At 40.9% G+C, this 24,000-nt stretch overlaps 1 protein-coding gene across 1 annotated transcript; it reads left to right on the forward strand.

The window, feature by feature from the left end:
- Positions 1 to 4,680: 4,680 nt before the first annotated feature.
- ano8b (anoctamin 8b) lies at positions 4,681 to 22,989 on the forward strand (the record flags this gene model as incomplete). The annotated part of the gene is made up of 20 exons (XM_079221379.1): positions 4,681 to 4,747; positions 7,426 to 7,536; positions 8,060 to 8,192; positions 12,528 to 12,666; positions 12,773 to 12,869; positions 13,014 to 13,130; positions 13,596 to 13,723; positions 13,811 to 13,972; positions 14,059 to 14,211; positions 14,522 to 14,648; positions 14,819 to 14,874; positions 14,992 to 15,066; positions 15,241 to 15,375; positions 17,762 to 18,009; positions 18,485 to 18,644; positions 18,791 to 19,195; positions 20,646 to 20,837; positions 21,098 to 21,229; positions 21,742 to 21,852; positions 22,273 to 22,989. The coding sequence occupies 20 exons, from the start codon at positions 4,681 to 4,683 to the stop codon at positions 22,987 to 22,989; spliced, it is 3,465 nt and encodes a 1,154-aa protein (XP_079077505.1).
- Between the last annotated feature and the right edge of the window lie 1,011 nt (positions 22,990 to 24,000).

A 24,000-nucleotide genomic window follows, 5' to 3' on the forward strand; every position in this document is an offset into this window, starting at 1 on the left:
TGTCTTAGTGCTTTGGCACTGAAGCATCTGCACTTTGTTAACTCAGGTTTATTTGTATCACTACCAAGCATCAACTCCCTTCTTTCCCTCTGCCCAGTTTGAAGGCATCATCCATAGGAGCTACATGTCCACGGTGATGACAAATACCTCTTGAGACTGCCTGGGTGAGAGGAAAGGCAGGAGAGCTGAGAGAGAGATAAAAAGAACACATGGAGAGAAGGAGGGACTGAGAGATTCAGCCCAGCAGGGCTAAGCGAGAGGATTTGGATGAGAGAAAGAGGCAGGGATGATAGCAACAAAAAGATATAGAGAGTAGGGCGAGAGACTGAGAGGCGAGCAGACTTGGGTGAAAGAAAGCAAAACAAAATGTGGAGTGCTCTGCTGCAAAGGGAAGAGAGGCCTTTCATATAATCTAAAACACATCTGTGTGTGCAGCTGCCGTGGAAAAAGAGAAATGCTATGTGGAATTGGGAGTGTTTGTCAGTTTGGTGCCAAAACGTATGTAGACTGTATACCTTGCATTGGGAGGGTGCAGGTGGCCGTTGCGATTCAGTGTTTGGAAGTTGGAGAAAGCGGGAGGCAGAAGTGAGAGAAGGAGACAGATAAGAGGAATGTTGGGTTAAGGTTTGCTTTTTTCTCCCTCAAGACATGTAGGCTGCAGTTGCAGAACCGAAAGCTTGATTCACATTATATTCACAGGTGGAACGGTCTGATTTGGTATTTTTTTCAGACATTTCAGCTGCATGATTTGATGACTAGTATGCACGTCGTCGTTGAACCTCTCTATATGTACAGTGATGTTTGTTTTACTGTCTTACTATTTTTGTCTGTATTTTCTGTGTGTTTTGGGAGTTGGGAACCAGTTTAAAAGTGCACTGTCTGTCGGTGACTGTATGACTGTGGACTCAGCACAGGATGGTGATATACAGAGTCAAGGCTGTAAATTATTCTAATTAAGAAAATTGTTGGGTGTTTGAACCTGATTAGGCTCTCTGTCCCACTTACTGATGTAATCATTCTAATAGGGTCATTTGTTTCATTCACACACTCCGTAGTTGTGATAATAGAAATGTTTTCTTCCTGACTTATTTTTTATTGCTAAATTCCCTCCTTGTCTCTGCAGAGTTCAGTCAGTATGTCTGGCTTTTATTATATTATGTCTGTTTGCTTCTCTCTATCTGCCTCTCTGTTGGACTGGCTCGCTGAAAAGACAGAAATCCTGTTCAAGTCGCAGCCTCCCATATACACTGCTGCCAGGCATATTTAGAAAAGGCATTTTTTTCTCGAGGTGCATTTGAAAGTACAAATCCTCAACATCACATCAGTGCGGTAAATTTACACTGCAGACCTCAGAAACGGAGAAAGGGGGAACATTTAGTCTCTTCAATGATTCCAGCTGTATTTGCATTAAGGCGCCACTGTTAACAGCGGGTCCATGATAGGCAGCCAAGGAAAAGTATTTTAGTATTTAGTTTATTTGTAATGGGGTGTGAACCCAAACTAAATAAAACATCTATTCCACATTTGCTGCCCACATACTGCTTTGGTGCTCTCTTTTTTTTGTTTCAAGTTAATGCTATGTGAACAATTACTAAGAAAGGTTTTTCTGAGGTAAAGTGATCACTTGATTACACCATCGGTGGTGACTCAGCAAATATCTTGCATACTTGGTTAAACAAATAACACCTTTATGCCCAGTCTAAATCCAGACTGTGAGATAATTGGTGGACTCTTTATGAAAAGTATAACATTTCATAAAAAACTAGATGCATATAATACATTATAATATATTACTGTTATTATCCTATTACTGCATGTGTGGTATTCTATCTATTCTGTTGAAAGTCATGTGTTTTACATCTACAACAGCAGCGTGTCAGGAACAAGGCAGATTAAATGTACAGTATGAAGTAGCTGCAGTAAGTGTCAATGAGTGGCTCCTATGCAAAACACTAAAGCGATTGCTACTCACCAAATTGATTTTCAGAAAAAACAAGGAGCTTGCAGTTCATCACTTTAACTGACACATTTTCTTTCTGAACCATATTGCATAGGTTCACTGTGTTTCGCATCTTTCTTAAGGAATGATATGTGAATTTATGACTTTAAATTAGATAATAGTTTATTTATACAGTTAAACAGAAAATACATACATCTTTTTTAACGGCCTGTAGGTTTGTACTACAAAGTGCTGTATTTAGCCACTTTTGGGGTTTTCTTTATTTTTCAACTTGCTGAGAAGGCTCATGCAGGTATTCTATATGTCTACTGCCCTCCCAGAGCACCACTGCATCATCTATATGAACTGGTTAGTTTTGTATATAATATTTATATGATCATTTTTACAAATAAATCAAAAATGGATTATGTCCGTGTTCATGGTAACAATTAAAAAAATTAACAGATCCCGAGAAGAGTGTTTTGCGGCTGGTAGAACACAATGGATAAGCTTAACCGTGAGCATTTATTTCACACCATAGATTTGACCCGGCAGTTAATTCATGATTTCTTCGTACGACTTGGATTACTCAGCTATTTTCCCCAGCTGTGCTCTTCCTGCCCATTTGCAATTAACGATTGCTCTACTACGCTCTTATGCAAGGGCGTTTTTCTAGTGTTTAATACTAGTCAGCAACTGGGTGAATGACAGTGTCATTGCAAAGGCCCTTAACCGTCTGCTGAACAAAAGTTTCCGTCAAAACAAGAGGAGGATGTGATAACGGTGCACTTCTTTATTGTTGCAATACCCACATTCAATGTTTGTGTCTGTTTATTTGTAGATCAAACAAATCTTTTAGAAGAAGAATATTTTCCTCTGACCACATTTTCTCATGCCATTTTTTTAAACTATCTATTGGAAAGCGGTCTCCATGGAAACTGTAGACTATTATCGCTATACAATCTCAATGCAGTAAATGCCTTAACCTTTTTCCTTAACTAAGGCAATCTTTGAAGGAGTTCTGTGCAACACCCTTAAATAAGTAATAAATTAAGCCTTTTGTGTCATATTTATGGAGAAAACACAAGGTGGTTTGTGCTACCAGCCCCTGAGAGTTTTCAGAAAAGTCACAAAAGCAGCAAAGACAGTGTATGCATCATGAAGTCGTTCCTTTAGTCTGTGACCTTCACTTCTTAGTGCATCGCCTGAGTTTCTATTACTCTAGCACGTTATATCTAAAGCTCACACACAGGCACATAGACAAATACCTATGTGCACACACAGACAGATAAACATCCCGCAGAAAGACACCCTGCTTGTTTTGCCGGCCTGGCTGCTGTCTGATAAGTGCCAGCCTTGAAACAGTCGTCGCCCTGTAAAGGCCGTGAGTAATACAGGCTTTATCTGTATCACTGCTACTTCTGGGCCAACGAGCTCAACAATGCCCTGGTTTCTGTTACAGGGCCAAATTATACATTAACATAAACAACATTTGGGATCACTTTTCTATGTATTTACAGATTACCAAACTTGGCTGTAATGAAAATATTTAGGAAAACTGGGTGCAATTTAAAAAAAAAATTGAAACATTGTACTCAACATGAACTCGAACCATTTGAACATACATGTTTTACAGTGTAAACTCTGCATGTACACAATATCTGTGGCACTCAGTCTATTCAAGAACACTGATGAGTAAAATGGGTAAAAGCCATCAATGCCAAATTGATTTCCCTCGTCAAATCAATCGGGGGGGAGATGGGGATAATGAGAAGCAAATGAGTTTAAAAAAATGATTGTTAGTAATGGACTGTGACTCAAAATCCAGACGGTGAGGATATTTAGTGCATGTAGCTGAATCAATATTTTATTATTGACAATGTATCACATTACTATTTTTATCTCGCAGTTACAAACATTCTCACCTGACTGCAGTTTCCCTCAGCTCTGCAAAGCTGTAGCTTCTTTCAGCTCATTGTTTTGGTTCAGACTTTCAATTCTCATCAGCATTACTTTCAGCTGCAGAAAAAAAGGAAAAGGTCTGTAAACGTCCTGCTCAGAACCAAACTGACGGAAGAAATACATTTCCCTCGAGAGCTGGTGGAGACCAAAAACAGAGCTAAAAGCAGAGTGAATATCTGACTTTTATTAACCAGGTGGCCAGAAACATATCTTAGATTGCCAATGTTTTACTTAACAGTGACCCTGAACACTCTTTCTAATCCTGCTAATAAACAGCCTGAAGGCTGTTATGGCTGTTGTTTGTTATGGCTGTTGTTTCATGTGTGCTGCTTTGAGGGAACTGCTTCCCTGAAGGTGACAACAACCTTTCCCGTGGCAGCTGAAAGGTGGTTTGTTTGCGTAGACTGGCTGAGACTGAGTAGTGAAGCCTTGATGGCCTTGATGTATGAATCAATATCTATCTTCAACCAAATACAAACACACAAATGCATGCAAAAGATCTGGACACATGCTCAGTATTGAGGCTTATAAACTGAAGCATTGTTGAAGCGGCGAAACCAATCTGTTGGCTGTACCAGGAGTGTGTGTGTCTTCTGTGTGCGTTGCCCTCAGCGATGAATACAGGACTCGATTAGAATTGCTGTCATGTCGCACCACTGCCTGCAGCATTTCATCTCAAGCACAGCGGACCGGGCAGTCAGATTTCAGTATCTAGGAGTACCACTCGAGATTAAATAATAAAAAATACCTTGTGCTGTTTCCTGTTCGGCCCGTTTTCGATGTTTGAACATGTTCTTCAGAAGGGAAGAGCGTTGTGGAACCAGATTAAGTTGTCACAACCTCTTTGTAAGTACTGAAGAGGGATGCTTTAAATAGTAATGCTACCTTTAAGTCTAGGTCTGTTCAAGTGTTTAACACTAACGTGTTTTGATTTATCTTGATAGAAAATATCTTCCGCCAAATGTGTTTTGAAGGCATCCTCTTTGTATCTTCAATGACTTTTGCTTTATTTTGTACAAATATAAAACATTTTAGATGACAGCCAAGGGAGTCAAGAGGAGGAGATAGGACTGCTAAAAAAGTATTATAGCTGAGTCATGATACAAGGCTAATAAATACAATCTGAGTTGAAGCTTGTTAGAAGAAAAACTTATTTACTCTTAATCAAGTACTGTTTCACAGTTATATTATTAATCATATACTGTGTAAAGGCTTGTGGCTTCTCATTTGACCTACTCTCCTGTTAAAACATACGTATGCTTTAACAGTGACCTTCTGATAGTCTTGAGACTGTGGATGCCTATATGTCTCTGCGTGAAGAACGTGGTGTTCCTTGGTATCATATGACAATGCCGATGCAAGCGAATCTAAAGACGTCATGAGAGCTTCTGTGATTGTTTCATTAATGTATTTAAGAGGTAACTCTCTGCTCATTCATTGAGCAGTCCAGGATACGCAATTGACATATCATGTTGTGATTCTGACTCTGTTCCTTCTTCGAAGAATAAATGTCCTGATCTATGATTTTACCTCAAGGTGTCGAGTAAATTTTTCTAACAAAGCTACAATAGTCAATATTCATTCACATTAAAGTCTGGAGGAATGCAACATCTAAGCAACAAAAAAATAATGGCAAAACTATGAAAAAAAGGCAAGTTTTAAAGCTGCAATAATTGACTTTCTTAGCCACCAGAACACAACATTGACATATTATTACATAATACAATTGTTTTTCGGTGAATAATTTAGCAACAGTTGACTATTTGCAAAGTCAGCAGACACAGAGCAACATTTCTCTCCTTTCACTGTAGTTTACTGGTTTGGTCTCCACAAACCTCTGAGGGAAACGTATTACTCTTCAGCTGCTAAATACTTAACTTTGTTACCCAGCTAGTTGCTAACTTTGTTTGTCTGTGGTTGGTGATATTCAGGTAGTTTACAGTGGGTTTATCACAGCTCTTTACCTGATAACAGCTGCGTACATTGGTTGGAAATGAGGTGGAGATTATTGAGTCAGAAAACCAAAACATTGACCCGAAATGGATCAGAGGCTCTGGGATGAAGGTTACTGCAGATTTGGGTGATAATTGGTTTTCAATAATAGTAGTAAACCCTTTCAATTAATTACACTTAGTAAATTGCATTGGACAATGGTTGGTGCAGTGCTTATGTGCAAACATGGAGCGAGTATATATTCCCAGGATACGGCTGGTTTCTGGGAAGCCCCATGACGTCTCCATCTCTGACACCACTCAAGGAGTAGAGATACACATTCGGCAGCAGCACAGTGATGTTTTTATGTGACAGGTGCTTATTGGACCCACAGAGCACTGTGTGATTTACAGCATCATGCTAGTAGCGTTGATATCATGGTTAAATTTACAGCTTGCCATGACCTTGACTTTTGTGAGGGTGTTTGTCTTAGCATTCACTTTTGTAACTGTGTAAGCAAAACGTGAACCAGTTCTGGGATGTACATTACATGAAAATAAGATGTATATTTTGGTCTCTTTATACATAAGAATAAACAAATAGTCTTTTATTGGATGAATTATGTGATACTTAACATATTTATGTGTGACCTCTGGAAAATGCCCCACTTCCCAGCTCTTCTGTTGCTTCATGCCTCAGTGACCACAGTGCTGTTGTGAGACAGGCATTCTCTCCAGGCTACTGTCATTATTATTCAGGACCCGGGAAATGGTTTTCACAAACTGTCCTCTGACAGCTGAGCAGGGTCTGGGGTTAAACTGGTTACAGAATCGCTTGCCGCTGCTGCCCTTCTGAAGAACACATCAGTGGGAATATGAGAGTCAATGGGGTCAGTGGGAGATAAATGAGGTGTCAAAAATGAAGTTCATTTGAGCCTGGATACAAAAATTGCAGTTGTTTTAAGAATGTTTCCATAACGTAACTGTATCCACTCTAGAAGAAATATATCATTTTCATTCAGATGGCTGCATGAAGGGAGACTGTGTCATAATGTGACATTACTGTGTGGCTAGAGTGGAGCTGTGTTTGGTGTACTGTTGACCGCAGGAAATGAGACAACGTCATTCTACACAGGAGGCTGTTTATTCATAGTCAAACTTATTGTATTGTATTGTGGTATTGTGGTCTTTTACTATTCAAGGCTCATATGTGGGAGTTCCTGAGACTCAGGACATATGACAACACTGAGAAATAGCTTCACTTGCATGTGTTGAGTTGATTGAGCTGAGTGTCCGTGTGTGTGTGTGTGTGACAATTCAGGGAGTGTGGACAGTGTGTGGCCTCCGGTCTTGGCACGGCAGGATTAGCTCGGTCAGTCTCATGTTGTGAGGCGAGGGGCCGTGACATTTAAATCTGTCTTGTCAAGAGGGATGATTTTGTGTGCCTCTGTGTGTGTATCTTTCTGCGTGTGTATCCGGGCAGCAGGGGTACGAGTTTTGAATGCAGGGTTGCAGGAAATGTTATTGCTCCGTACACTTTGAAAAGGTGACTCTCTCTCTCTCTCTCTCTCTCTCTCTCTCTCTCTCTCTCAGATAAGCTGTTTGGAAAGCGGCTGCTGCAGGCTGGGAGACACATCATGTCTCATAAGTCTTGGATGAAAACGGTGCCCACGGAGAACTGTGATGTCCTCATGACATTTGCAGGTCAGGCACTTACACACACTCACATGTTTGTATTTCTATACTTGTGAGGAATCTTGTTGACGTTATGCCACCGTAAGCTGTAACCATAACAAAACATGCCTAAGGTCAACCCTTACCCTCACCTAAATGTGCTACTAACATATATTTCCATTAATTCCCTGAGCCCAAAGTACTATATTCAACACAGTCCCTTAAACCTAAAACTTTAAAATGTACTCGTCAAGATCAATACACTTACTGTTAATAATAAAGAAGAGGATCATGACTTGTACATTAATCACTTAACTTTCTGAGCCATAAACTGAAGGTCAGAGAAGCTGTTTTATGACTGGTTTAAATCTCTGAACTTAGAAAGCAGAGAAGAAGAGTCGTTCTCAAGTGTTTGTTAGTACGAGTCTTAACCTCCAGCTGCTGCTCAAGAATAAATAGTACAGGACTGTGGGAGTACTCCCGGCAGCTCCAGTGTACAGTAATGCGTGGGTATTGTTAAAAATGTATTTTTATTTTTCATTTCCTGTCACAGACACTACAGATGACCACACGTTGCTATGGCTACTGAACCATATCCGGCTGGGAATCCCAGAGCTCATCATCCAAATACGACATCACAAGCACACACGAGTCTACGCTTTCTTCGTCACTGCTACATATGAAAAGTAAGGCCTCCCTCCAAAGGTTGCAAACTCATTTTAGCAAGGGTGTATTTAGTCATTCATTTCTATAATTGCTTATTATTGAATGTATGGCTTTAACTGAGTCGTAATTTCATTATTGGTGTATCTGTCAATTTTTGTATTACTCAAGCATTGTTTTTTGTTGTTTTTAAAAGTGTAAGTGTTCATAACACTGACATCTTCAGATATCTTGTTTTGTCTGATCAACAGTGCAAAACCCAAAGATATTCAATTAACAATTACATAAAACAGAGAAAAGCAGCACATCCTCAAAGCGTGGAAGTTAGAACAAGTAAATGTTTGTAATTTTGTATTTATAAATGACTCCAAACTGTACCCAGTACATTTTTTATCGACCAATTAATCAATAAATAATTGTACTTCTATTTGACAGCCTGAGGAGGTAGACATAAAATAAGATAAGATATTCCTTTATTAGTCCCGCAGTGGGGAAATTGCAGGATTACAGCAGCAGACAGGTAAAGTGCACACAAGAGACACATAGTAAAATAAAGATAAACAAGTAATATAAATAAACAGTAAAACAGTAATGCAAACAGTAAAGAATCTACAACAGCAATGAACTTACAGTTATGTATTGTTTTAAAATCAGAATATCTACTGTCTGGGAAATACAATAAAAATAGACGAAGCGTATGAAAAATAAAACAAGAAAAGAAGAAACAAATAAGATCCAATATCTTGAGTTATATATGGTTTTACCAGTGGCGAGCCGTGGATTTTCTAGCTGCGCCTTCAGTCTGAGTCATAGTCTCTATCAGCTGTTCAACAGCTGGGCGCGGCTGACACAAGGACGTACGGCGAAACACACGTCCATAATGCTAGAAGGCCTCTCCATGTAGTTTAAACCGCTAATCTACTGGAGAAACAGAGGTGAAATGTGATTGGATGAGCGCTCTTAACCAGATCCTTAACCAGCGGCCACGCAGCAGGCTGGAAGCTGCAGGCTGAAGGCAGAGCAACAGAGGAAGCTGTGCAATGAGAAAATAAGCTAATAGGGAAAATAATTATAATAAATGTAGTGTATTTGTGAAAAGTAATTAAATTATAAAATAGCTATAACTTTGTGATTCTGTTTAGGCCAGCAGAGAAGGCTTAGCAGGCCCTGACAGCCCACCACTGGGTTTTACCATCAGATAGATACAGTAGTTTTTCTCAATGATTTAACATCCTGAAAGGAACAGTTTGACATCTCTTTCTTGCAGAGAGTTAGATAAGAAAATTGATACCACTCCAGTGTTTGTAATCTGACGGTACAGTCAGTAACATAGTTACAGTTAGCGTAGCTTAGCTTAGCATAGAGGTTGGAAACAGAAGGATGCAGGTAGCCCGACTGTCTGCAGGTAATGGACTCCGAAGTTAACTCGCTTATTTAATCTGCACCAAAACTTCTAGTTCTGCTTCCAGTTTATGAAATGCTTTATGCCAAACTGTTACTACTGTTTAAACTGAAGCTGTGTGAATTAATCCCCTTGTTACCCGAGACCAAATACAGGGAGGGAAGCAGCTTTTATCAACAGAGTCAGAACTGCCAAATGAATAATACAGTATATCATAGTAGTTTGAGGTTTAGTTATTTTTAAATGCTCCAAAAAATACTCCTGGAGTTGGGATGTTTAAGACAAAAATATTTGTTTATTTTTTTGTAAAGCTGCAGCTATGGTAGGCACAGTATCAGCATCGCTGCTCCGCCTCTGGCTGCAGGTTATTTAAAGTTTTGCAAAAGGTTAGAGTCAGACCAAACAGTATGGATTGCGTTTCCTCTGATTACACTGCCAAGACATGGTCTCTTGTTTTGAAAACATCTCCAGGGGAATTGGGGATGAGCCCAGGGTCATTTTAATCTCATCATTGACTTTGGTGTATAAATACTGAGATATACAATCCGGGGGTTAGGGTGACACTTGCTGTTCCATACTGCATTTATGAACTTGACAAAGGTAGAGTCCTCTCTGTTGACTTGGCATGTAATAATGGGCCTCTTGAAAAACTGTGAGTCTTAACCAGACCTCTTACCAATGAATGCAATAGAAATTGACAGATGGCCTGAGGGAACGAAGAAAGAGAGCCAGATAGAAACAGATGCAAGAGAGAATAAGAGAGGAAGAGAAGGAGTAAAGCAGAGAGACAAAGATAAAACAACAGGGAGGGTAATGTGGTAGGAGGATGGAGAGAGTGCTTTCTGAAAGTGTGCCAGTGGGTTTTAGATGAAATACTCAAGTAAAATGATTGCTGTGTGACAAGAAGACCACTCTCCTCTCTCTCTACACACACACACACACACACACACACACACACACACACACACACATACACACACACACACACACACACACACACACACACACACACACACACACACGCACATCTGCCGTCAGATAGGTTGACCTACATTTCATGTGATAGAAGAGATAACCCAGAAAGTATTACATCCTCCCAAACTCACCTTGAATGGTCGTACCCTTTGCATACTAAAGCAGTGAGCCGTCCCATGTGAGAATCCCAGCTGAGGGCTCCAGGAGTGTTTACTGCCAACTATAGGCTGTTTTTTTTAATATTATCCTATCAACTGAAATGGCATTGCTTTATCTCCCTGTCTATTCAGTGAAGAACATCTTGGTCTGAGATCAAACCAGCTGGGGTCATAGAATCAGTGCTGTTATTGTGTGTTAGTCTCCAGTTCTTGCTTTGAAAACAACTATTAGCAGACAGTACAATTGCAGTAATTACCATACTGAAGTGTGTTATATGGTTAATGTCCTCCTCCTCCTCTGTTCCTAGCTGACATACAATCCATTACTCATTTCTCAGCTCTGACTTGGAAATTTACAGCATGCCGTTCTGTTCTGCTGAGTTTCCATATTACGCCTGATAGATATTTGCTAAATTAGCATAAACCTCACGTGCAGTACTTTCCCTCGGCAGTATTCTGCTCTTTTACAAGGTTAACGCTGTCCACACATTCCCTTTGACTGTGTCCCAAAATTAAGACTCCCTTTATTTGGAGAGAACAAGTGCAAAAGGCGACAAAGTTTTAGATTGATTAAGAAAGGGGAAATGGTTTCCAAATTCATGGCAGCAGCAGAAGTCGCTCACCTCTCAAAGCCCTCGCAGTTATTGGCTTAGATTGCTAAACAGTTGGTTTAAATAGATACAGCCCTTTTCTTTTCTCAGACAAGGACCTTTGTTGTGATGGGGCTGCACACTAAGCAGTATTCAGCGGTGATACAGAAGCTTACACCTCACATTTCTGTTGTAATCCATCATGGTGCTGATTGTAGTTCACTGTACAGCTCCTCCAAGTGCAAGTGCTCGGAGCTGAATGATGGATGGATGTTACAGGCCCACCTCAGCTGCACTCCTGCATGTGTGTGCATACACTTTATACGAAAACAAATAATATATATATATATATATATATATATATATATATATATATATATATATATATATATATATATATATATATATATATATATATATATATGTGTGTGTGTGACAGAGAGAGGTGAGCTGTCCGCCTGGAGGGTACAGAGGGCGTGGTGTTGCATTATTACTGCGATTTCAGCACAAAGCTGCTGGGAAGGACAGAAGGGGAGGAGGGGTTGAAGGGATAAAGGAGGAGGAGGGGGTGAAGGAGACAAAAGAGAGGACCCTGGGAGATAAAAAAAAGGATGAAGAGAGAAAGGTGGATTAAGAGTGATGGGGAGAGGAGACAGAGCTGCTGGAGAATAGAAGAGGGAGGATGAGAGGAGACATGGAGGAAGGGCTGATGGGAAATGAGACGATGAGAGAGACTGATGAGGTTAAAGCATTAGAGGGGAGATCAGATGACTTTAACACTATGAAGGACAATCCTTCTCTGCTAATGTCATTGTTTACTGTACTCTGCTTAAATTGATTTTCATAGACATTTGTCCCGCTATCCACAATAGGATTGCAACTGTTTCTTTGTTAATAATAACCAAAGTTAAATCTGCAAATTGTATCATCCAGCCAACTGTCCAAAGGCCAAACAGATTTACAAAGATACAAAACAGAGAAAAGCATGATCCTCATATTTGGGTAGTTGTAACTAGAAAACATTTGATATCTTTGCTTAATAAAGTACCTAATCAATTATCAAATGTGTTACTAACTAATGTCAACATTAAACAGGAAATGACTAAATGACTCCATCAGAGTCAAAGAACAAGGTTATAGAACATTGACCATTTTCCCCCAGTGTTCAACAATCGCACTCGGAGAAGACATCTGATGCTCGGTAACACTCAGTCTCGCTCTGTTGTCCCCCAGTTTGTTGCGAGGTGCTGAGGACATGGGACTGAGGAAAGGGGTGAAGCCGGAGTTTGGCGGAGGAACACGTAACTTCTCCTGTGAGGAGGATTACATCTACGAGAACATCGAGAGCGAGCTGTGTTTCTTTACTTCACAGGTCAGTTTCAAAATGCGAAAAAACACACACACACACACACACACATATGCAAGTAAATATGCTGTCATCGCCGGAATTTACTCCCCCCTCCTCTCGTTCGCTGCAGGAGAGGCAGAGCATCATTACGTACTGGCTGGACAATCTACGGGCCAAACATGGGGAGGTGCTTCATAATATCAATTTCCTGGAGGGCCAGCCAATTAGTAAGTCGGATCCTTTTATAGTATTCTATATGATATTTTTCTTAAACATAACTTCTTTGGCAGCTTTTGGAAATAATCCCATCCATTTTCGGGGTTTAGTATCTTTTTAACTCACTTGGTACTGTGCTTTATTCTTCTCTGCAGTCCCGGAGCTGAGTGCACGAGGTGTGATCCAGCAGGTATTTCCTCTCCATGAGCAGAGGATCCTCAGTCAGCTGATGAAGTCCTGGGTCCAGGCTGTCTGTGAGAAACAGCCTTTAGGTCAGCTGAACAAAATACTCATAAACACAAACATATACATTACGCTCTAGTAAAACCACAAGAAAGTACTTTTGGCGTACTGCGAATTACCTTCGCCGCTCATGGTTCCTTAATAATAATACTTAAGAGTTAAACATATTTAACGTATGAAGGAAATGGAAATACTCATATTGTACTTGTTGAGTTTGTGTTGTGGTTTCTAAGTACTCAAAGACGCTTAAAGCAAACAAATCTAAGACGAAGCTTTGCAGTAGAATTCAAAACAGAATAGAATGGCTATGTACGGTGATTACACTTAACTACACTGTTAAATAAAAAAATAAAAAAATAAAATGTATGTTAAATTGTCAATACGGTAGAAAAATCTAACAAAAACTGTACCAAACTGTCCTTGTTCTATCTTTTAACTAATATAATAACTGTCATATCATCCTTCTAATTTGTCATTTATACTGGTGTTTACAGATGATATCTGTGACTACTTTGGTGTGAAGATTGCCATGTATTTTGCCTGGCTGGGATTTTACACCACTTCTATGTTATATCCTGCTGTGATCGGCTTTGTGCTGTGGATGCTCACTGAGTCAGATCAGGTGAGGAGGGATGCTATCATAGCGTAAAGCAATTTAAATCCCCTACTGAACAATTATCATCAACCTAGTGTGTTTGTGTTGTTTTAGACGAGCCGTGACATCTGCTGTGTGGTGTTTGCACTGTTCAACGTGGTGTGGGCCACTCTGTTTCTGGAGCGGTGGAAGAGGAGGGGGGCTGAGCTGGCATTCAAGTGGGGAACACTGGATACTCCGTCTGAATCCCTGGAGGAACCACGGCCTCAGTTCCGGGTGAGAGAAACTAAAACTTTGACTCCAATCTCCATATCTTCTTCTCTTCTCTTTCAGGCCCTTTCATACTTTCTCTCTCTCGGTAGGGAGTGAAGCGCTGCAGTCCCATAACAGGTTGTGAGGAGTTCCACTATCCTCCGTGGCGGCGGCGTGTATTCAGGTGGCTGGTCAGCCTGCCCATCTGTATCCTCTGTCTCTGCTTTGTCTTCCTGGTCATGCTCATCTGCTTTGAGCTGCAGGTCAGTCAGCTGTCAGCATGGGTTTTGTACGTGCCCTGCTTGTATAAATCTAGCAATAATAGTTTCAATGGTAAAAATCTTCTCACCCTGCATCTGTCTTTCTTTAGTTTCATTAAATGTATTTAAAAGGTGGATGTACTGATGCAGCAAGCCTGTTAAACATCAAAGTGTTTCATGCTATGGGTAGAACTTGATATAAATAAAGCAAGAAAAAACACCTTCTCCTTCAGAATGTTGGTCCAAGAGTGAACACAATCATGTTTAATTTCTCTGAGATGACAAGTAAAAAGCTGTGATTGTATCTCTGCAGGAGTTTGTGATGGGGATCAAGGAAATGCCTCGGCTAGCTCGCTTCATCCCCAAAATCATGCTAGCTATCACTGTGACTGCATGTGACGAGGTGTACAGGAAAATCGCCTGCTGGCTCAACGACATGGGTGAGAGTCAAGCTTCCAGATTTATCAAGATCTACATAAAAAAGATAATACAAATAATCTTAAAAAGATTGGTTTCATCAGAAATCTTTAGTAATCTCTTGTAAACTTTAGAATTCATTTGACCATATTTTACATGTATGAGTGGTAATGGATGCTGTTTTTCTCCACAGAAAACTATCGACTCCAGAGTGCCTATGAGAAAAATCTCATCATCAAAATGGTTCTTGTGAGTGGCTTTTCTACATAATATCTGAACTCATGGGTTTTGGAAACTTGCTTTTTAAAAGAGTCCCTTTCACACAACGTTCTTCTTAATGACACCTGACATTTCCTTCTCTTACAGTTTCAGTTTGTAAATTCTTATCTCAGCCTTTTTTACATTGGATTCTACCTCAAAGACATGGAGCGTCTGAAAGAGGTAAGAAACATCCCAGTTTTAATGTTTCTCTGTCATATATTAGCTTCAGCAATTCATTTGGCCTCCAACATCTGGCATTCTCCCATCCTCAAACGCTTTGCTCTCTCTGCTTACACGCATTGATTTCCATAACCAACCATTTGCACATCTCATCCATTTGTCCATCTGTGGAAGATGCTGCTGGTGTTGTCTCTGTTAAGGAGCCTGCAGCGGCAGTTCCGGGTCAATGTGCTGCCTTCCCTCTACCTCAAGATCCAGATGCTTGTGGTCTCTGTTCCCTGGTTCTTCAGGGCTTTACTCAGGTCCAAAGTATGCTCCCTGTGCATCCACTGCCTGGGCGAGAGTTATAAGGCTCATTGCTGACCACCTCGGTCTTAACCTTGCATGCTCCGTGACGATCGTGACATGGACTTGAACTACCAACCTGCTTTGTGTAGAATTATATTGTGTGTGTTTTGATGGTTTGTCTGGTGAAAACCTTGCAACCTGAAAAAGATTCAAAACCAAATTGATAATCTCAAAATGTCATCAAATATAATTCTTTTTTTGTTGCTTCTTCAAAGGACAATTCACCCCCAAATTAAGAAAAATATGTTTTTCCTCTTACCTGCACTGCTACTTATTAATCTAGATCGTTTTGGTGTGAGTTGCCTGGTTTTGGAGATATAAGAGGAGATGTCTGCCTTCCCTCCAGTATAATGGGACTCCATGGCACTCGACTTGTGGTGCTCAAAGCATCCAAAAATACATTTTAATAACTCAACAGTAATCTCTTTTCAGAAATCCCTGACCCGGTTACTTAAAATAATCCACAGACCTAGTTGTAAAGCAAAGTTAAGCAAAGTTGGATGAAACTGCCACCAAAACAATCTAGATTGAATAATAGCACTGCAGGTAAGAAGAGAAATATGTATTTTTGGCAAACTGTCCCTTTAAAAACTTTCACCAGACAGAGATAATAGATGAGTGGTTTATGGCAGTAAATAATAAAACATGTAGCTGTCCAAAGATAATGTCTGATTGTGTAGATGATTTTTTTCTTCTTTTTTTCTGACTGATTGAGACACAAATTGTGCCTCTTCACACAAGCAACATTATTAGTGACAATAATTGAGTGGTTTTCGCCTCTTTTTTCCTTTGACATGGAGATGTGGCAATGTGGATTTTTTTTTGTGGCATTTTCCTTCCGTGTTCTTCCGTTACAACTCTCACCAATCAAACCTCAGTTCTCACTCTGTCTGTCAGTTTCTGTTACACTCTCAGGCAGAGTGCTGCCTCATTGAGCTTGTCATATTCTGTTAACATCGCCTAACTTCCATGTCGGATTCCCAACCAGTACAGCCCAGCTTCTGCAAATATTTGTCACAGTATATTTACTTTTCTGCTCAAGACTGCATAACAAAACAATAGTGAATTATCATTTAAAATATAAGCAAACAGGATTTTTCTTACTTGATTTTCTGAAGATAATTGAATGGAAACCAATAGCTGCCTCAAAGGTCAGAAAAACCTTGCAAACCATACACTGACAAAAACACTGGTGTCGTCCTAATGACAACCGTCTGGTGTTGTCAGCTTGAGTGTGCCAATGTCTGACTCTGTGCCGACGGTTACAGCAGGTAGCTGTGGGAGAACAGTATCTCCTTTTCTCTGAGGTCTCCCATCATTGACTTAAAGTAACTTTCTGTTCATGTTCTGGTCAGAAAGTCATTGTGGGTTATTAAATTATTATATTAAATTGGCGAAGAAATACTCACGACTTGGTTTTGAGTTTAAGGATAATTCAGGTCTTTACAACGTGGGTTCTATTTTCAAGGTTTCGGCCAACATTTCTATCAGGGCTAAGTATTAACTTACTGAGATTTGGAAACGTAAGCAACATTACTCCAATAAAGCTGGATGGGCCAAGAAACATGTGCAGTAATGCTATTACATAGGTTAAAAACATAAACTATTTAAATTAAATAAAAAAATAAAATCAGCCCGCTCAAAACGGTGGGAATAATAGTTTGACTATTTTTAACAAATAAAGTACATTTTGCCATTCTGGGGATTTGTTTGAGATCTGTATGAAGGTCTGACTGCGTAGGTTAATTCTCAATTAACTTGTTGCGTACACTGTTATTATACATAGTAATGAAGCTCTAAATCAGGAAATATACTCAAGTATCTTTATCTGTAATAAACCTGAATCATCCTTCAAATTCAGCTTATTCGAACTTCCTGTTGTGTGTGATTTGGATTTGTTCGGCAAGGTATGAGTATGTTCATCAATCAGAAATGTTGTTTCAGTAGTGTTAAAGGGCACCTCAACAGTGAATCACATTGTCCGGAAAACTGCTGCTGCACTGCTCCCTGTTGGTTCTTTCAAACATATGGCACTTCTGAGTCCCAATTAGTAACAGATGACATTTCTAATTTATAAGAAACCATCCAGCTGCAGTTTTCTGCCTTCTATGAGTTTTTTGTAGATTAGGTCTGCATACAAAATTGTGTTTTGATTGATTTGTCGAATCTGTTCCACGTTATACTGCTTTCTCAGCCGGTTATCATGCCCTCTCTTCTGTCCTCTGTTTCTCCATCCACCCATTTCCTCTTGCATCCTACGTGTGTCTTTTAAATGCTCTGATTAGACAGTATGTTCATTGAGTGTCGCAGCGAATTTTGTCTGAATGTTTCTCTCTATCCTTGTCAGATGCTGGCCACTCTACTTATCATACGCCAGTTCCTTCAAAATGTGAAGGAGGTGCTGCAGCCTTACCTGTATGAGCGTCACAAGCTGGGCGAGCTCACACTGCGAGCTCTGTGGGACTTGCTGCTCTCAGTGCTGCTGAAATACGGCCGGCTGGCAGCTGGAAAAGCCCAGGCCTCTCCTAACGATCAGGCCATGACAGGACCTGGACTGAGGGGCACCAGGCCTGGATTGGGGCAGCTAGACAGAAGGTCAAACTCATTATTTGAAACTCTCATTCAATTCTTAAATGCAGTAAGCATACACTTTAATACAATGTGCATGTAGGGTTTTAACATTTAGATGACAAATGTCAAAAAGAGATGAAATGAGTCCGATGCAATTTGAAGCAAGAAGAAAGAGAATCTGATCATGAGATCAGTGAGATGAACAGCATTCAAGTGATCACAGTTGTCATTCACACCAACACTAAATGTGTTAGTCACAACAAACAGACCTGCACTTGACTGTCATTCTCCTCATACTCAGCTCAGGTTTTATACATGTTGTAAACAAGCACTGCAACATTCAAATTCAAAGCCACTCTATCTGCACTTGACATTGTCTGCATGCTGCGTGCAGTTATGATTAAAGCCAGTCGGACACTGAGGGAATAGCCAGAACACACACGCATATTTTGTGTCTATCTATATCCTGATGTCTATCTGTTCCTTCAACTTCTCTCAGGGAAAAGAAGTGTTTGAATGGAGGATGCGGGGTGCCTGATGAGGAGGAGGGAGGTGAGAAGGACGAGGCTGACAGCGGGAGGTTCAGTGAAGGAGAGACGGAGGAGGAAAGTGTGATTGACTGCGGTTTGAAGCTGAGGAAAGTCAGCTTCATAGAGAAGGTACAAGCTGTGTGGTAACATACATTTATGAAGCGTTAATAGGCTTGTTCTGTGGCACTTTCACATGTGCAAATATAGTAACACCTGTTTTTATTAGCATTAATAGTGTTGTTTGGTGTCACTAATCTGTCGTTGTTGTTGTTAAGGTGGACAGAAGACCAGTTTGCAGTGGGCCCCCCATTGACACCAGTTTCCTGGAGGACGGCAGCCCCACTATGGTGGAAAAAGGAATGGACCCTGCTTCTGTATTTGAGATGTGTGACGACGACGACGATAATGGCATCCATGATGTGAAGGAGTCAGGTGGAGGAGCGACAGGTGGGGCTGAGGGAATTAATGCTGCTGCCGGCGCTGCTGCTGCTGCTGCCAGCGCTGCACCGCTGCCTTCTGGGTCTGAGAGCAGCACATCACTGCGCCACAGAAGAAGAGGCAAGAGCACAGAGAGACTTGAGCCGAAGAAAAAAAGGGAATCATGGATTGACCCCCCTGAAGAGAGAGAGAGCAACACACTCACTCAGGCTGAGATGGAGAGCTGCATGCAGACTTATGCTGTAAGGACTATGTGCTGAACGTATTCTATAAACTCTGCTCAGAGTTATATCTCATCACCTTCCTAAAATAATGGCCTATGTCATTTTTTGACAAAAATGATTTTCTTGCCTAAATCTTCTCATCATGATACTGGCCACCTCTGGTAAAATCGCCTACATCCTCAGTTGAACAGATCATGCGATTCTATAACGGAGTATAACGGCCTATGTCAAGAGTGTGACTTAGGCCATTTTATTTTGCCTAAGTCAAAAGACAATGTGACTTAGGCAATTTTATAAGCTTTTCAAGATGGCATTTTGAAGCTAGCATTTAAGCTAGCTAGTTAGCTTTTTTGCAAGCATTTTTGTCAATGAAAATCTCACAATAATGGCTCATGACATGGGCCATTATTTTAGGAAGGTGACGATATTTAAAGGCATATTTCTTGAATTCAGCACTCTGGGCGTTATTCTCATATTGTGACCAAAATTGTTAAAAGTTTAACCAAAATCCTGATCCTGAATAGTAGTAGTACAGTGGCAGCAGGCAAAGAAAACTGCACGTGTGCCATGTCATTTCAGTTCAGTGATTCAAAAACTTGTAAACCATCATCATCATCATTTCTACGACCTCTCCAGCGTTTACAAAAGCTACATTGAAAGAGAGCAACAGCCATTCACTGCTGTAAGAACAACTGGTGCGTGTGCATGAAGCTCACAGAAACAGCTGGAGGGATTTCTCGGGGACTACGTACTGTGATTAATGATGGCTGGATTCAAAAATATATTTGAGATGATTTCTGTAAATTGAGAAGCTGCAGGTGACTGATGCTCCTTCCATCAACTGACGCAGATGTTGGAAGGAATATTTCCCCCCTCCCCCAAATCTCTATAATGGTTGAGTTGAATGTTATTACTACGATGAGAATAACACCCAGATTGACAAACTTCTCTTCCATCATGGATGTAAGATGTCCTCCATTGAATCTGCCGAATAACATAACCTATCATCATTTACAGTTGAAAACAGTTTAGTCTCAATTAGAATACAAAGAAAACAGCTGTATAATAGTAAATTAACATGTATAATAGTAAGTTAACAGCTTAACCACATATGTTGCCAGCTGGGCAACATTTGACTGTCATTCTCCTCGTACTCGGCTCAGGTTTTATACATGTTGTAAACAAGCACTGCAACATGAATCCAACAGAATCCCTCAGCCTTTTCAGTTACATGACACTCCACACGTGTCCTGAGTGACAATAATGTGATGAGGATAACACTGGGTTATTTTGCAAAAGGTCATAAATCTCTATATTACAGCCAAACAAAGCTAACAACGTCTTTCTTTACATTTGGTACCATGTCACATTGCTTTACTATACATAAATGCCATTTATATGTCTAGTTGCATTGAGATTGTACTGACGGGGGAGAGCTGTGGTCTAATCATCCACTCTGCCCTCTCAGGACACCTTCCAGGACTACCAGGAGATGTTTGTCCAGTTTGGCTACGTGGTCCTCTTCTCCTCGGCCTTCCCTCTTGCTGCCATGTGTGCTCTCATCAACAACATCATTGAGATCCGCAGCGATGCCTTTAAACTCTGCACCGGTCTGCAGAGGCCCTTTGGAATCAGAGTGGAGAGCATCGGCCAGTGGCAGGTCAGAGTGACACTCTGTGAAAGTTGAAAAATTGCTCGTCACTTTTCTGCCATTGTTGTAAATTGACCATGTCATATGTGACAAACACTGGCTCCATTTTGAAAGTCATGCAAATGAAACTGTGTAGCATTCACATTAAATAAAACAATTGGCAATAATTAACTGGAATAAGTGAAGAGGACAGAACTGAGCAAAATTGAAAGGATTTTAATGCGCAAAGGAACTGCAATGTTAAGCTTTCTCTTTTTTCTAATTCACAGACTGCGATGGAAGCCATGGGCCTGATTGCCATCATAGTGAATTGTTACCTGATTGGTCAGTGTGGTCAGCTACAGCGACTCTTCCCTTGGCTTAGCCCCGAGATGGCCATCATCTCCATCGTCATCCTCGAGGTACCGCCGCTCCTTCCTGCGAGTCTGTCTGAAGTGCTTTTTCAAACTTTTTCTTAGGCCACCCAGAACAAAATATTTGGTAATCCAAAAATGTGCCAGGTATTGAAACTGTCTGTATATTTCTACCTGTAGAGACTTTTACACTGATGAATAATAATGTATGAAATGGTTTTCCAGCATGCCAATCTTTATGAAAAGCACAAATAGATGATTTGGAACTCTCTTCATGTTTCTCCTCTTACCTGTAACATATTTAGATACAGGTTTTGTTAGCGCTGCACTACATGCCTATAATTGTGAAAGAGGTAAACAGCCTGCAGCTCTGTCTTGGCCTGATAAAGAAGTTGGCCTATCAGGAGGAGGGTTTCACGTCCTAGATGATGTGCAAGAATTAGTTAAAGTAAAATACGCTTAAAGAATGTTTTCGAGCATTGTGTATCTGATTGGGGTTGTTCTTTCAATTAATATCTTTTTTATTTCATCCCAAACTTTCCATTTCTATATATCTGCAGCACTTTGCCATCCTCCTGAAGTACGTCATCCATGTGGCCATCCCTGACATTCCTACATGGGTTCGAGAGGAGATTGCTAAATTGGATTATCAGCGCAGGGAGGCCTTTAAGGTAAATAATGTGACAATTATATTTGTCAAGGAGAAGTTTTAAGAGATGAAGTTTAATACGTATTCATGTGGTTTGAACAAGCCCCTCAAAAGACAACCTCATTATGAGCAGAGTTCTGTGTTGTCAAAACAGTCGCTATCAGAGGAGCTAAACTTTCTGCTGCAAACAAGCTGTACTGCAACACTGCAGCTTTTATTTTGGAACTAAATTGCTTATTTTAAACTTCTGGTGATATTTTAGTAATAATAGTTTTGAGAAAGGCGATTGGTAGAACATAGAGAAAAGACTATTCTCTTGTAGTGGTTAATGCAAGCTTCTTATTAAATATTTGCTTGATGGGTAGCACTGCAGCAGTGTAATGGTTTGCTGGGTTGCTGATTCGAGTAAATGCATTGTGGGAATGTTTCTTTTCCTCTGCAGAAGCACGAGCGGCAGGCGCAGCAGCATTACCAGCAGCTGCAGCGGAGGAAAAGGGAGGAGGAGGAGAGGCAGAGGCAGGCGGAGCATATGGCCCGCAGGGAAAGGGAGCGGGACGAGAGCAAGGGGGACTCCTCCGGGGATCACCACCACGAAAAAAGTCACAGCAGCAAATCCCGTACTGGTGGAGGAGGAGGGGGCAGTGGGTCGGACAAACCCAAGAGGCCCAGCTCTCTGTTGGGCAACAATAACGTGATGAAGTTGAAACAGATCATCCCGCTGCAGAGTAAGTTCTCCTCGAGTGGCGCCCGCTCCCCTCAGTCTCCCACTGAGCCGAAGCTGCCCGGGTTCTTGAGCTTCAAATTCCTCAAGTCACCTGAGAATAAGAAGGAGGTTGCTGCGGCTTCTGGGGCCACAGCCGCCAACGCCACAGCTACAGCATCATCATCATCAGGTAGCAGCTCTCAGGAGCGTTCTCAGTCACCCAGCAAAGCCTTCAACCCTGGGAAACTGTTTAACTTTGGGAAATCTGAGGGCGGGACGTGTGTGAACGGGGCTGCGCTGGCCAGACCCGGGGAAGGATCATCATCACAGATGTCAGACAGACAACCATCGAGGTCTGACTTGAACGGTGTTCCAGATGAGATCCCCTCGCCTGGAGGGGAGGGGTCAGAGAACGGACATGCAACAGACTTAAACCCGGCCGGCTCTAAAGTCTAGTAGCTCCATAGAGAACAAACTTGCCGTTGGTTACATCTCAACAGAAGAAGTGATGTGTTTACTGTGAGGAGAGGCCTGACCTACCCTCTGTGCTACCACAGGCTATGTGTAGAAGTACTTGAAGAAGAGAGAGACGATGAAACTGATGAGAGGTGACTGTCGTTTTGGTTAACTTTTTGGCTGTGAGACAAAAAAAAACAGGCTCTATAAGAAAGACATAAGCCCGCTTATCATGACCGAATAAACACGCACACACACACACACATACACACACACACACACACACACACACACACACACACACACACACACACACACACACACACACACACACAAATCCTTCCTTGTCTGCAATACACAAAGAAATGCATGAGCTGCGTTTCTAATATTTTTAAGCCTTTAAAGCAGAGAGCTGTGTTTCTTGATTTCTTCTAGTCATAAATTGTAAGCATCTCGTTGGCCTCCCACTAGGACATAAGAGCCTGTTGTGGAGGAAAAAAATTAAAAAGCTTGAACAGTGGTATGAAAGGATCACAGATTGTACATCAAATAACTTCGGCGAGTGATCATTAGATATTGTCTCATTTTAACTGTGAGGAATTCTTGGGCCCTTCACTTATATATTGAAGTGGAAAAAATAGAAAAGCAATATCAATCAGTTTGAATTATTCTTATCAATCATCACCAATCCCTCCCTTAATAAGCATCCCTGATGTATCACCAGCTTTATTTTCAAAGCAGATGTGATGTCTGAGCTTTGAACCCTTCTTCCCTGTGAAAGTAGCAGATTTGCTCAAAGTAAAAATGAAGGAATGAGCTTAGTAAGTCAAGTTTTCATGTACCAGTATTCTTTCCAAGAGTTTCAGTGGGAGAAATTTTTTTTTCAAAAAATAAGCAGAAGTTGATGAAGGTGATTTTGAGAAAATGGCGCATTGAAGGCTGTCCTTCATCCAAGCCTGTAGAGCGCCTTGTAAACACAGATGGTGCTTCACAAACTCCAACCAGACTTGG

The sequence above is a fragment of the Taurulus bubalis genome (assembly GCF_910589615.1).
Source record: "Taurulus bubalis genome assembly, chromosome: 7".
Lineage (NCBI taxonomy): Eukaryota > Metazoa > Chordata > Actinopteri > Perciformes > Cottidae > Taurulus > Taurulus bubalis.